Genomic DNA, 14,115 nt, shown 5'->3' with positions numbered 1-14,115 from the left:
GCCCAAAATTACTTTTCTAGGTATCTAAATTGAACGGTGAAAAAATAAAAATAGATAAACTATTCAAAAATCTTCCATGTTCCATCATGGGTCAATGAATATGGATATTGTAAAAACCAGAAGCCAGAATAGTCTTTAAGTCAGGAGTCGCTTCTTGCCTTTTTGGCACTCCTCAAAATCTGGCATTTTAGGCCTAGTGATCTAGTTTGCTCTGTGGTCAGGCTGCCTCTGTTGATAGGGATGGGCACGAACTGCATTTTTGCCAGTTCACAAACTGAACCAGTTCATATTGGTTCATAAGTCATGTAAAGTTTTAACCCCTGCTTTCTGCTCCCCAAGGCAGTGGTATAGGGCCACTCTTCATGAAAAACAGCTGAGCATCTGGGAGTTCCCTACCACTCAGCTGTTTGAAAACTCTTGTTTTCTACTTTCACAAACTGCATCAAAATTCATGGAAGTTTGTGTGTGTGTGTGTGTGGTTTGGTCTGCAAACATTGGTTTGCAAACATTGGTTTGGTCTGCAAACATTGGTTTGCAAACATTGTTTAGTGAACCATAAACTGATCAAAATGGATCACTGTCATGGTGGAGTGGTCCCTATATCTGCAATTTTGAAATACAAGATGGGTTTGCTCTTCAACGGAAACTCAAAGACTGTTTCCACACTACGGATATCATTTGGATTTGTGTTTTTAAAGGGTCGACTTTTTAATTGGAATGGGAAGGCGACTGTACGCCGCTTTGAGCCTCCTTCGGGTAGGGAAAAGCGGCATATAAGAACCAACTCTTCTTCTTCTAATCCATTATTGAACGGATCCCCTCACTTTGCCCCACAGCCAATCAATCCTCAGAAAACCAGATTTATCCTTTCAAGCTGGGCCTAACTCAGGGCTGCTCAGGGCAGAAATGCATGCTTTTGCTTGAAATTGTGGTGGACTAGAACAGCTGTCAGCAAAAGGTTTCCAATATGGTGGGAGACTTGACAGTTGTTGTAATTGTCAATGTGGCCAAGGTCTAAGCTGAATAGCCACCGTGGTGCTCCAAGCAACATACCACCTACATGGCTTGCTTCTAGGAGACCTTTCCTGGTAAGCTTGAGAACTGATCTGTTTCTAATTCATTGCCATGGTGGAATGGTCCATGCATCTGCAATTTTAAAATACATGATGAGTTTGCCTCTCAATGGGAACTCAGCGTAGTTTACCTCAGTCTCCTTCAGTTGTGGGGTTGGGTAGGCTGATGGAGAGCGTGACCGACTCAAGATCACCTGGTGAGTTTCCATGGCATGGGGTGGTGGTGGAAGATTCAGACTTAGGTCTCTCAGATACTAGACCTTTGCTGTAACCACACTGGCCAAGTTGTCCAGCTGGTTGGTTTCTTGATGTTATTGCGCATAGATTTCAGGCAGCATTGGGGAAGCTAGAGCAGAGACTCAGGGGAAAAGAATAGGCACACTGCCCTGGAAAACATCCCCGTCCAGCACTTAGCAGCAATAATAATAATAATTCTCTGCAGCTTTGGGAGAATATTTCCTGCGCTTCAATAAGAAGGGGTCACAATGCACGGCTCACACAGTCAATTATCCTGAAATTCATTTCATCCTGAGACTTTTGTCAGCGGAGAGCTGGAATTTGTCGTTTATTGGTTCCCTTGAAATTCACATTCGGCCTCTTTGCCTTCAAAAAGCCATCGGAGCGGCTTCCGGCCAATGAAAACCAATCAGAAACACCATTATAATGAAACATTTAAAACAAAAGCAAACAGAAAAGCCCAGTAGCACCATCATGAATAAGATACAACCATAAAATATCCCACTAAACCCACAATGAACCCGGTTTAATAATTTTTGAATGAGAATTTGCTCACTGGGATAAAATGATCTTTTCTAAGTTACCTCAGAGCTGTAGCTATGCTTGGGGAGGAAGGGGCCGAGGGGGATATCATCTTATTATGGCAGGAAGTGTGCCCCTGTATGGAAGCTGAAAAGTCACAACACCCCTCATGGCCCTTTTGTTCCTATTCTGTGTTTGAGTGAGCCTGCTGGATTGTACTTTTGGAGGATTTGGCTGCTTCTACTTCCAATTGATAAGATAGGGCAAGGATTTCATTTCTAGGTTGTTTTTTGAGGGTGACCAAGGAGAGGGAGCCTCACCGGAGACCACAATTATGGGAGGATTGGTCAGGCAAAGGGGAATGTCATGTCACCCTAGCTTTCCCCTTGCTGCCTCTGGTTAACCCCTAGATTTCCATCTTCTGCTTCCCTCCTTTGCTTCCTCTGACTTGCTTCCACATCTGCTCCAGGACTGGCTTGCTGTCCCCACACCCACTTCCCCACTCTGCCCACTTTGACTTTGCTCCCCTCCCCTCCCCTCCCTCCAACCTGTACTTTCTTCCCTCCGCCTGCCTGCCTGCTTCTCCATCTCTACCATCACAGTGAAGGTTGCTATGGCAACCCAAAGTGCTACCTCCCAGACCGTGTTGGTTTTAGAGAACCATGTATGCAAATATGCTGATACTGATGTGAATTTGAGGGGCTGTGTCCTATATTGATTTTAAAAAGCAGATTTTTCTGCAAGTGAAATGTTTCCCCTGGAATTTCAGAACTTTGCACTGTAGTTGGGGCTGGGCCCATAAATTTGCCTTTCCACATAAGGCCCAAACCTTAGCTCTTTGATATAGGGATTTGAACTTGGGGCCGAATTTCAGCCTGGAGAAAAGGAGGTTGAGAGGGGACATGATAGCCCTCTTTAAGTATTTGAAAGGTTGTCATTTGGAGGAGGGCAGGATGCTGTTTCCGTTGGCTGCAGAGGAGAGGACACGCGGTAATGGGTTTAAACTACAACGATATAGGCTAGACATCAGGAAAAAAAATTTCACAGTCAGAGTAGTTCAGCAGTGGAATAGGCTGCCTAAGGAGGTGGTGAGTTCCCCCTCACTGGCAGTCTTCAAGCAAAGGTTGGATACCCACTTTTCTTGGATGCTTTAGGATGCTTAGGGCTGATCCTGCGTTGAGCAGGGGGTTGGACTAGATGGCCTGTATGGCCCCTTCCAACTCTATGATTCTGGGCTCTCTGCAGCTACACACTGCAGCTGCAGTGAATTGTTTTTAAAAGGCAAAGGAGATCCCAAACAGGTTAGGAATCCTCCTGCAGTAATAGAGAGCGATCCAGCTTTCCTTCCCAAGCCATATCCGCTCATATGAACAGTGCTGGCGTGATTTCCTTGCTATTGCTGTTTCACATATGCAGAATGTTCCATGCAGAGCAGCAAAAATGGGGAAATTACTCCCTCTAGTTTTATTTTGTTTCTATGTGAGAAACAGCCTTGGGGGGGGGGGGGAGGCAAGAGTCTTTCCTTCCCTGTGGTGGTGTTCCAAATAGGGATGCCAGTCTCCAGGTGGGACCTGGGGATCCCCTGCTTTTACAGGTGACAGAGACCAGTTCCCCTGGAGAAAATGGCTGCTTTGGAAGATGGACCTCATAGCAGTGTACTCTATTGAGGTCCCTCCCTGCCCAGTCCAAGTTGCAACCCCAAAGTCTACAGGTATTTCCCAACCCAGAGTTGGCAACCCTATGTCCCAAGCCTGTTTGGACTCTGCTTTGCAGCAGATGAGTTGGTTCTGGGGAACTTGAGAAACCTGGGCATGTTTTTTGGGGTTTTTTTTTGCCATTTGCACAGTTATGTAAGGGAGACTTTACTCCTCGTTCATTTTGGAAGGATACATTGTTTGTCTATAAATGAGCCTCTTGTGGCGCAGAGTGGTAAGGCAGCAGACATGCAGTCTGAAAGCTCTGCCCATGAGGCTGGGAGTTCGATCCCAGCAGCCGGCTCAAGGTTGACTCAGCCTTCCATCCTTCCGAGGTCGGTAAAATGAGTACCCAGCTTGCTGGGGGGGAAACGGTAATGACTGGGGAAGGCACTGGCAAACCACCCCGTATTGAGTCTGCCATGAAAACGCTGGAGGGCGTCACCCCAAGGGTCAGACATGACCCGGTGCTTGCACAGGGGATACCTTTACCTTTATTTTATAATCTTAAAAGTAACTTTCTTTGTCTTTCTTAGTCCCAGTCCATGGTCTATACTAGTTTTTCATTTTCTGGCCTTATAAATACAGTTCTTTGCATGAATAAAACCACTGACAATTCCACAGGGCTTTGACAGTGGTTTATCATGCACAATCACACTGTTTTCATATTTATATTAAGACAATATTTGATATCGTGTGTTTTTATAATTTCCCCGAGAAAGGGGGTGGAAAGACAGAAGGGATTCTTTAAAGAGACTACTAGTTCGGGGAGAGAAGTTGTGTTGTCTTTTTTTTTTAAATGTTGCATTTTGTTTGGCTTTCTTTTCTTTCTTGAGGGTGACCGTATCAAGGATTTCACTACTAGCCAGGTCCAGAACTGAACCATGAGGGTTTCTTGTTTTGGCCTACACCACTATGCTCCAGAGTTGAAATTCCAATGGGCTGCTGATATAGTGATCCTTAATCTAACTCCATAATAATGATAATACATCTACTAAGCATATCTTTGTGTGTGTGTGTGCATTCACAGACACGAAAGGAATACAAGAAGTATTTCCGTTCTGGGGCCTCCACCTGCATCGCCAATTTTATCTACCAAAATCTGGTAAGTAATTTCCTGGCCCAGTCTTTTGGGGGAAAAAATATCACAAGAAGGGATGGCAAAGGGACTTTTAAGCCTGTGAATTACAATGCTGAATGTCAGGGGTTACGCTTTTTTGTAAAGGCGACACTAATCCTGAAAACGTTCAGATCAGAGGGTTTGTGAGTTCATGATGGGGTTAGGGTAGACACGTCAAACATACAGCCCGGGGACTGGAACTGGCCCACCCAGAGTTCCTATTTGGCCCATGAGCAGCTGAGGGGAAACCAGTGCAAATGTGGGCCGAAAGGCCTATATTAGGGTATATACCACCTGCTGAGGTCCCTCTCTTCCCCAAATGCAGGCTTTCCCCAAGGGCTTCCCCCAGATCTCCAGGGGTTGCCCAACCCAGAGTTGGCATCCTTAAATGGCAAGGAGGGTTGGTTTGGCCTTAAGTTCTGCTGAAGAGGAGTATGAGTCATGGTCAATGGTAAAATGATTTTTGGTACACAGGGACAGCCCAACCAAGTCACACCGATGTCACATCCAGCCCTCATGAGAAATGAGGTCAACTCCTCTGGGTTAGAGTGTCATTTTCAGATTGGGGGAGGGGGTGGGACTCAAATTTCAATCAGCAATGCTGGTAGTTAGGATTGCCACCCTGATTGGCCAGGGTATCAGTTCAAAGACTTCCTAGTTCCCGGTTGCAAGGCTTGTCTTAAAGTGACAGTGCTCCAGAAGCCAGATTTGCCTTTGGATTTATTCCCCCCTCCTCTACTGTCTCCAATCCCACCCCCACCCCATTCATGAAAATAAAAAAAGGGGCTCCTGCTGAGCTTGGCTCCCCTCCCCACACTGAGCTTTCCCAATCAAGTTCAGAACACTTTCTGTTTCAATGGGGGGGGGGGGTAGAGGAAGACCTGAGTTCAAATCAATTTGAATTCAGCAGGATCCACAACACAGAAAACAAAGTAAGTAGTAAAAGTATTGTTTGTACATTACATATTTAGAGAGTAGAATCTACTATGAATCTTCCATCTGAGAGGCAATACTCTTATTTCTTTGCTTATATCCCACTTTTTCACACATGGAATTCACAAACAACACGTGCACAGGTCCCAGGTAGTCCAGGAACTGCCCATAAATGCAGCAAAGCTGCTGCATCATGAACCTTCTGTCCATATCCTGGACCTCCCTTTGTCAACTGATGACCTACTGTCTCTTTCTCCCTTCTTACAGGTGCAAAAATTTCTCTTGGCTCTGAAAAAGAACTTGCCTTCCATGACAGTGACAGACCACACTTGGCCACCTGCTCCTTACAGATTTCTCACAGCCACTAACCAAGAACTAAAGAAGATTTTCCACCATTGGCGGGTTAGAGATTGAACGTGACTCACTCCGCTTAATTCTCCTTTTAGAGTCAAGCTGCCCTGAGATCTTTGGGCGTATTATAGACAAGGCTAGGTGCATACTGGGACAAATGCGGTGGCTGGAATATTTTTTATACCGCCCTCCCATACGGCTCAGGGCGGTTTACATACAACGTTGTGGGTATTACATGGAATTACCTAAGCATAGAACAGAGTCAACATCAACAATAATCCAGCAGTGGTTTAAATTAACATAATATCACTGAACTAAGTCAACAATAATATAAAACAAACAACAACTTAGATAAACGCCCAGAATGGTCAGACTGGTGTAGGCCATGGAGGAGGTGTCTGTGGGTGGACCTGCAGATGTTGTTGGGTTGGTCAGTCTCAGGGGAATGCCTGGTGGAGGAGCTCCCTTTTGTAGGCCCTGCAGAATTGTGGGAGTTTGACCAAGGCCCTCATCTCATCAGGGAGCTCATTCCACCAGGTGGGGGCTAGAAAAAGCTCCCTTGTTGACCGACGTACTTCTTTGGGGCCAGGGATCACCAGCCAGTTGGTGGTGGTAGAGCGTAGTGCTCTTTTGGGGGCTATAGGGGAGCAATCAGTTTGGATTTAGTTAGGGTGGGTGGGAAGTTAAATTAATTAGGTTTAGGAGGGAGGGAATGAATTGAAGGGTGGGGTTGAAATGATTGGGTGAGGTCAGATCAAGTTGGATAGGGGAGCAATCAACTTGGATTAGGTTGGGGTGGGTGGGAAGTTAAATATATTAGGCTTGGGAGGGGTGGAATTGAAGGGTGGGGTTTGAGTTGAGTGGGTGAGGTCCAATCAATTTGGATAGGGAAGTAATCAGTTTGGCTTTGGTTGCGGTGGATGGGAAGTTGAGTTAATTAGGGGAATTGCTGTGAGTTAAGACAAATAGAGATTTGATGGGGGTTGGAGAAGTGCTTATCCCTCCCCTCCCCTCCCTTCCCTCCCCCCCTCCCCTTCCCCCTCTCTCTTTCCCTTGTGCCAATTATGCTAATTTACCATCTCCTTGTGCCAATTGTGCCAGGTCACCATACTTGCATAGGAGAACCTGCAAAGAATTGCAGAGAGATGGATGGGGGTATGACTCTCTTTCCCTTCCTTTTCCCCCTTCTTCCCCATCAGGACAAGACCCTGTTCTGCTGTGGTAACATAACCAAGTTGCACGTGGGTTTGGTCTCAGAAACTCCCCGAGCACCACATAACATAAAGCAAAACACAGCTTTATTGAAGACATTTATGGGGAAAAAAAGGTTTTTAAAATAAGGCATATACTTCCATGGTAGTAAAATGCACAAGACAGCAAAAAATATTGGGTTTTTATATCCAGCTTTTCACTGCGCAAAGGAGTAAGAGGAAGGGAAGGCAAATGTAAGTGAAAAGCAGGGTATAAAAACCAAATTTTCTTCTTCCTTTTCTTGTGCATTTTACTACCACTGAAGTATATGCCTTGTTTTTAAACCTACCCCAGAGGTAGCTATGAAAGTCTCGGAGCAAGTGGGAGGGAGGTTAGACCGCTGCCGGGGGGTGGAGATGGCATTTTAATGGGATTTTATAATTGGATGGGATGGGATTTTACTGTGATGTTTGTGACAACTGTTACCCACCATGAGGCACTATGTGGGAGTGGCGGGATGCAAGCTGAATAATCCTTAACATTATTTCACTCCCTTATATATTTGGGAAACAGCCTCCTGGGAGGAGACTGTCCGGAGCCCTGTCTGTCCAGGTCCACCCTGATTGGCCCTCCCCCTCCAGCTCCCACCCTCTCTCCTTGCCTGCCTGAAGCCTTGTGGCTGCGGCCTCCATTGTTGCTCACGAGGAGAGAGGCAGCAACAGGGCTTTGCAGGTACGCTCCTGCTGGGAGGGAGCTCATTTTTAAAATGGGCTTTCATTCTAGTAAATAAATAAAAATAAATCTGCCAGTACCCGGCACCTGCAGTAAAACAGGGAACTGTGTCGGACAGACAGGGCTTCTTCTGTCAAGCCACAGGTCACAGTGAGTTGCAACGGGGTTGCTCTTGCCAGCTTGGTGTAGAACCAGCTTGGTGTAGTGGTTAAGAGCAGCAGCCTTTAATCTGGAGAGCTGGGTTTGATTCCCTACTCCTCCACATGTTACCAGCTGGGTGACCTTGGGCTAGTCTCAGTCCTGTTAAAACTGTTCTCACACAGCAGTTCTGTCAGAGCTCTCTCAGTCTCACCTATCTCACAGGGTGTCTGCCATGGGGAGAGGAAGGGAAAGTGATTGTAAGCCGCTTTGAGAGTCCTTCTGGTAGTGAAAAGAGGAGTATAAAAGCCAACCTTGTTCTTCTGACTCAAAGAGGCCACAATCCTAGCCTAACATGCAAACATTTAATATGTTGCATTGCTTTCCAAGAAGAAATAGGTTGGGGTGTAAATTGGTTGTAAGCTGTGACTTCTTCGGGTAGTAAGAAATATATATCTAACTCGGGGCTGGTCAAACTGCGGCTCTCCAGATGTCTATGGACTACAATTCCCGTGAGTCCCTGCCATGCCACAGTTGGCTACCCCTGATCTAATTGAATTCATAATTTGCAGATGGGGGTGGGGGGCTTCAAACCAGGAGATTACAAACTTCAGAAGTTTCACAAGCCTATTTGAGTTAGGTGAGGTTCTACCTTCATTTCTACTGCAAGCCTGCAAGGGGTGTGTGGCTACGATGCTGATCCTTTATTATTATTTTTCCTTCCTCCCTGCTTCTCTATTACAGTGTAAGAAATATCGGGACCAGCTGCCACCACAGAGAAAAGCAGCTCTCCAAGATAAGTTGTGCGCCAGTGAACTCTTCCGGGGCAAGAAAAGCTTGTACGCCAAGAGGTAAGAACCGTTGGCAGAGTAATTAACACAGCAGTGTTGCACAGCCTGATTAAAGAATAAATAAAGGTTTATTTAGGAGCTAACTTACTTGATAGGAAAGAAGAGAGATAGAGAGAGGTTTCTAACTACTTCTCCGGCTGAGAGAGAGAGGGAGAGGGAGAGGGAGCGGGAGAGGGAGAGGGAGAGAGGACACTGAATGCGGCACTTTTGAAGAAGAATGGGGAAATTGTCCTTAAGAGTAGCAATCTGGAATGACTCCAGTTGCCAGGAGAGAGAAGGTGCTATCCGATTTAATTGTCTTATTACTGCCCCTTTCAGGACCTTCATCTATTCCTCTGGATAATGCACTTCCAGTGTGCTTTTGGAGTGTTCTGCACAGGAAAATCTACTTCTAGTGCACTGAAAGTGCATTAACCACTGTGTGCGGAATGGGGCATTGTCTTTTCCAACAAAAACAAAGGCAGGCACCAGGGGTATCCACCCCAGTTGAGAGAGGGTTTAGCCCCTCAGGATGACAGTCTGTGTTTTGTGCCTCCCAGTCTCCCGCAGCCTTTCCAAGGGGAATACCTGGGCCTGAAAGAGAACCCCAAGTATCGCAAGCTCCAGTCCACCGCAGACGGCAAGCTGGTAATGGCGGACAACGTGCGGAAAGTCAACCGGGGAGATGGGAAGGTGAGAAATGTGTTCTCACCCGGCATTTGGGAATGGGAGTCAACATCTTTTCCATAATGTAGAAATTTAGCGTTTGTATGCATATCTCCCAATTATGAACCTTATTCTCACTGCTTTTTTGACCGACATGAGTCCTCTACGTTACTATCGAGTGCAGCATATAAACAATGAGAGTTAAATGGAGTTGGAGGAGAGTTTTTCAGATCCTGTGGATTGCCAAAACAAATAAACCGTATTATGTTCAAAATAGCACTTCCTTCCTGCGAGCGGCCGAGGAACTTTCTAGGCTCGCTCGCTCTCTGATTTGTTCCTTGTCTCTGTCAGGCCTCTCCTAGACTCTTCCTTCTCACCAAGAGTCATGTGATCCTGGCTGATCCCAAGGCAGCTCAACCCAAAACGGTGATCACCTTGAGTGACATTGACAGCGTCTCCGTCAGCCGCTACTCAGATGGATTCTTCGCCCTGCACCTTAAAGAGGTACCGGATGGGGAGATGGTGGTCCCTGGACAAGGAACTGGGTAGGGAATGGTACTATGCTAGAAAGACACCGTAAATCAGTTTGTCCTTTTTTACCTCCCTTTGAAACTCTCTTGGTAGGGTTAGGCTAGGCGACATCACACCATGTTTCTTTTTTGACGTTACTTTATGCCACGGCTGAACCTTTTTTATTGGGGGGAGAGGCAGAACCAGAATTATGCAAACCGTATCCGAAATTCTGAGTGTTCAAACTTAGCGTTTAAAAGACTGGGTTTGAGGAACACGTTCAAAAAGTTATCTGATACAGCCTCAGCAGAGGATGTTTCACCATCTGTCTTTCAATGGGCTCATCAGTGGGTTACAGAGAATTCTTCCTCCACTCGTTGTGCTCCTCCGGTTCTTTCTCCATGTCATTTGTACGCTGGCTCAATTTATTTCCCATCTCAGAGGCCAATTTAGGAGAAAAGCAGGAGGAGCAGCATATCCCATCCCCCATACATTTGAAAACTGACCTTCAACAACACAACTCAACAACACAATGATTTGGTGTCTTCTGTATTTCAAGGTTCATCACATTCCCCTCATTCTGTCCCTCATTGGCACACTTTGCAATGGTCAAGTTTTAGGAGACTTCCGCACTCACCAACATTCCTAGTGTCTGGGCTGGATCCAGGAAGATCTGTCCCACCAACGGAAGTGGCTTTGATCATGGGAAATTTAGACCGGATCCACCCCTGCCTCTCTCCTGCCCGTCCTTCCGCCCAAAGACTGCCCGTTGAAAAGGCCATCACAAAATGTTATTTCCTCACTTGAGACTCAGGGCAGCTTAGTATAATGCACGCACAACCCACAACATCAGAGAGCCTTGCCCTAAACACACAGTGGGGGCCGTCAAACAGGAATCACAAGGCTGGGGAACAAAGCAGTGAAACGTTACGTTACGTACAATCAAGAATGTAATTGAGCTGGATTGAGAGTCTTGAAGATCTCAGACTTTGAGACCAAGCCTGGCCAAAGGGACTGGAAGTCGACATGGGTAAAGGCGACCAGTGTCTGCTGATGGGTGGACATTAGGGGCCAGCAGTGGATATCACACAAAGGTCAGCAAGGCCATGGTCCAGTTAATAAGGAGGTCAGTTGAGAGGGGGAAATGCTCACCATTTGCCCGCTTGGGAAGGGCCCAGTGCAATGCCTCCCACAGATGGTAACTCCTCTCCCTTTTGCAGAGTGCCACAGCGGGCAGCAAAGGGGACTTCTTGCTTATCAGCGACCACCTGATTGAACTGGTCACCCGGCTCCACCAGACAGTCCTGGAGACCACAAAGCAGAGATTGAAACTCCAAGTGACTGATGAGTAAGTGCAGACTTGGTCATGGGCAGATGACGGGAAGGCTTTGGACCAAGTGTTGGGAGTCCTTTTGCGGGGGCATCTGTCCCTTTTCCCTGTTCTCCTTGCACAGAGAACAGCCACTTGAATCTACCAAAGGCTCTTGAACAAGATCTAGACAGGCAGGAGAAGGGATGCAAACAAGACGAAAGCTGTTTTGACTCTAGTTGCAAAACCTATAAATTCCATCAGTGATGTGTTGCGAATGTTTCTTTGTATAACACCTCAGGAATTAGTTGTGCAATGGCCCAGTTCAACAGAGCTTAGCGAAAGTGGATGGCAAAGGAGCTTTCTTTGTGTGGGAGGAGGTTTTGCTTGCTACAAAGTACGGGGCACCATTTTGGCAGTGACAGCAAACAAAACAAAACAAAGACCTTCTCCTGCTACTGTTCTCTCCTTGATCTGGCTTCTTGATGCCTATCACGTTGCCGATTCTGATTGGCTTTATGGGTCTCTGACATAACTGTACTGGCTACAGGACAACTGACTCACTGACTAGCTAATTTATATAGCCAACAAGCCTTTGTTTTAAAAAGGTGAGAAAAAAGACATCAAAACAGGTTGGAGCAAACAGAGAGAGATTGTGTGTAAGCCTCCTGGCGTCGGGCAATCCTTTGGATAACCATTTTGGTATCCCCGAGCCTCCTTTGCACTGAAAATGTTTGCCCACAAACTTTCAGCTCACTGTGAACGCTTACAATATTTTAATTTTTGAAATGTGAATATGAAAGGTATAGCAAGGTAATAGTATAGCTTATCGGCCAGTCAACATTCCATGATTATAATTATGCCACCAAGAAAATATATTACATCCTTGTCCATGGTTCATATATATATTTGTGAAACGCCCCTTTGGGAGGAGCATATCCTGGGTGTCTGGCCTTGAATACGGGCCGACTATGCCACAATTCCCAAAGGCCAGTCCTCTCCCACACTCAACTAACATTCCAAACCACAGGTTCTTGACACCCATCTCTCCACACCCATGCCCTCATTTGTCACCACACCAGAACAACCTCCCCCCCCCCACAACACACATATTCAACCTCATGCCCTTACAGACTGGACATCCCCTCCCCTTACTCTTCCCAATGCCAAGCTTTCTTCCTTTCTTAATCACTCTCTTCCTTTCTACCTCCTTCTCTCTTTGCTATTTCCCCCCTCCCCCCTTGCTAGTGCCCGTTGTATCAGCTGCAACGGGCTTTGATTCTAGTCTTCTTATAATTTACATTTGAAAAGGAGGAGCCTCCATTGCACTGAGAATGTTTGGCCATGAACTTTCGGCTCTCTCTGAATACTTAACAATATTTTAAAAAATGTACACCTTGCTTATGCCACTGTAACCAAAACGGCTTGCAAAAAAAAAAAATCTCAGTACTCAAAATATCGTCTCCACAAGTTTTTGATCTTATTACCTGGATTGATATTACCGAATCAAGTCAGACACCCGAAGGCTTAGCAGCAAATATATATAAAGGTTAAAATACAAATATTTATCGCTACGTGCACATTGAACAGATTTAAAATATTGAAACCTGAGAGTCACCGTCTGTGCAATATTGCATGTGCAGTTTCAGTGGCTGCAAATGATATGACCATAGACGAAATGTGCTCCAACCCAGAGGGTCTTAATCAGGGGTCAAGTAATCCATTTGCACGCATACAGTATAATACTAACACCTGGTTGGTGGCATAGGAATCCAGAAATAAAGATATTTTTACTTACCACCCATCCTTATTTATATTTTATATTTTAAAACTTATTAATATACTAGGGGCCAAGCCCGTTGTATTCAGGAATACAATGGGGGTGGGTGGGGTAGAAGAACTCTGCAGACGGCCTCCTCTGCCCCCCTCCAGGACCTGGAAAGGCTCCAGGTAGCTGTTAGGGAACTCACTGAAAGGGATCAGCAGCCTCCAAGCTCAGAGGAAAGTGGAAGGAGGGGATGGTCAGGGGTGGGGGATGGAAGGCGATTGGCTGGCCACTGGAATACAGGCAAGCTAGTTGGAAGAGACAGCCTCCCTGAGTGGGTGTTAAGCGCTGAGTGGCACTTAAGCCATGAGACCACGCTCCTCCTCCAAGGCCTTACCAGAAATATTAAGTGAAACAGACCCCCATATAGCAAATTATTATTATTTTTAATCCTCATTAAAATATCTTTTAGGCCTCCAAACTTATGCATACCCTCTGAACAGTTTGTGCTTCCTCTGAAGTGAAATCTGAAATGCTGGCAAAGGCTGCTGCTTCACTCTCCCTGGCTAAGTTGCGCCTGGCGCATTGTCTCCTTCTGACTTGAGGATGTTCTGGTCCCCTCCAGGTTTCTGGTGAAGTTCAAGCAAGGCAACATCACCGTCAAGGTAGTGGAGACGGCTGAGAAACAGGGCACAGCGCCCATCTGCAGGAAGAAAGGGAGCCATAGAATGGAGGTGCTGGTCCACTGAGGTGCTGTGTGCAAAAGGAAAGAGACACCGGGAGGATACTGTTCGCCCAGAGCCAGAATCCCCGAGACTCCAGGGCTTGGGAACCTTAGACCTAGCTACAACTCACTCCCACCGTCAATCTTTCAAAATCTCTTGGGGCAGCTGCCTACCTACCCACATTCAGAATGGAATGTGCACCAGTTTCTCCACATGTTGATAAAATGAAACCTGTAGCCTCTTTGGAAGCGGCCGCTCTCCTGCGGAAGATTTGCGGAATACGGGGGAGAGCGGGTCAATAAAAGAATCTCAAATGAAA

The 14,115-nt window shown here is 46.2% G+C and overlaps 1 protein-coding gene across 2 annotated transcripts in view; it reads left to right on the top strand.

Annotated features, from left to right (window-relative positions):
• LOC143833369 (unconventional myosin-Ia-like) overlaps window positions 1–14,115 on the top strand; it is a 68,460-nt gene extending 54,345 nt beyond the window's left edge. For both annotated transcript variants that reach the window (XM_077329098.1, XM_077329096.1), the window contains 7 exons: window positions 4,557–4,631; window positions 5,847–5,981; window positions 8,736–8,842; window positions 9,382–9,514; window positions 9,839–9,991; window positions 11,218–11,345; window positions 13,697–14,115. In XM_077329098.1, coding sequence (XP_077185213.1) covers window positions 4,557–4,631; window positions 5,847–5,981; window positions 8,736–8,842; window positions 9,382–9,514; window positions 9,839–9,991; window positions 11,218–11,345; window positions 13,697–13,820 — 855 coding nt within the window. In that variant the 3' untranslated portion in view covers window positions 13,821–14,115. The remainder of the gene's footprint in view (window positions 1–4,556; window positions 4,632–5,846; window positions 5,982–8,735; window positions 8,843–9,381; window positions 9,515–9,838; window positions 9,992–11,217; window positions 11,346–13,696) is intronic.

Source organism: Paroedura picta, chromosome 3 (genome assembly GCF_049243985.1).
Source record: "Paroedura picta isolate Pp20150507F chromosome 3, Ppicta_v3.0, whole genome shotgun sequence".
Taxonomy (NCBI): domain Eukaryota; kingdom Metazoa; phylum Chordata; class Lepidosauria; order Squamata; family Gekkonidae; genus Paroedura; species Paroedura picta.
The sequence above is the reverse complement of the archived record's forward strand: the minus strand, read 5'-3'. Positions and strand labels throughout refer to the sequence as shown.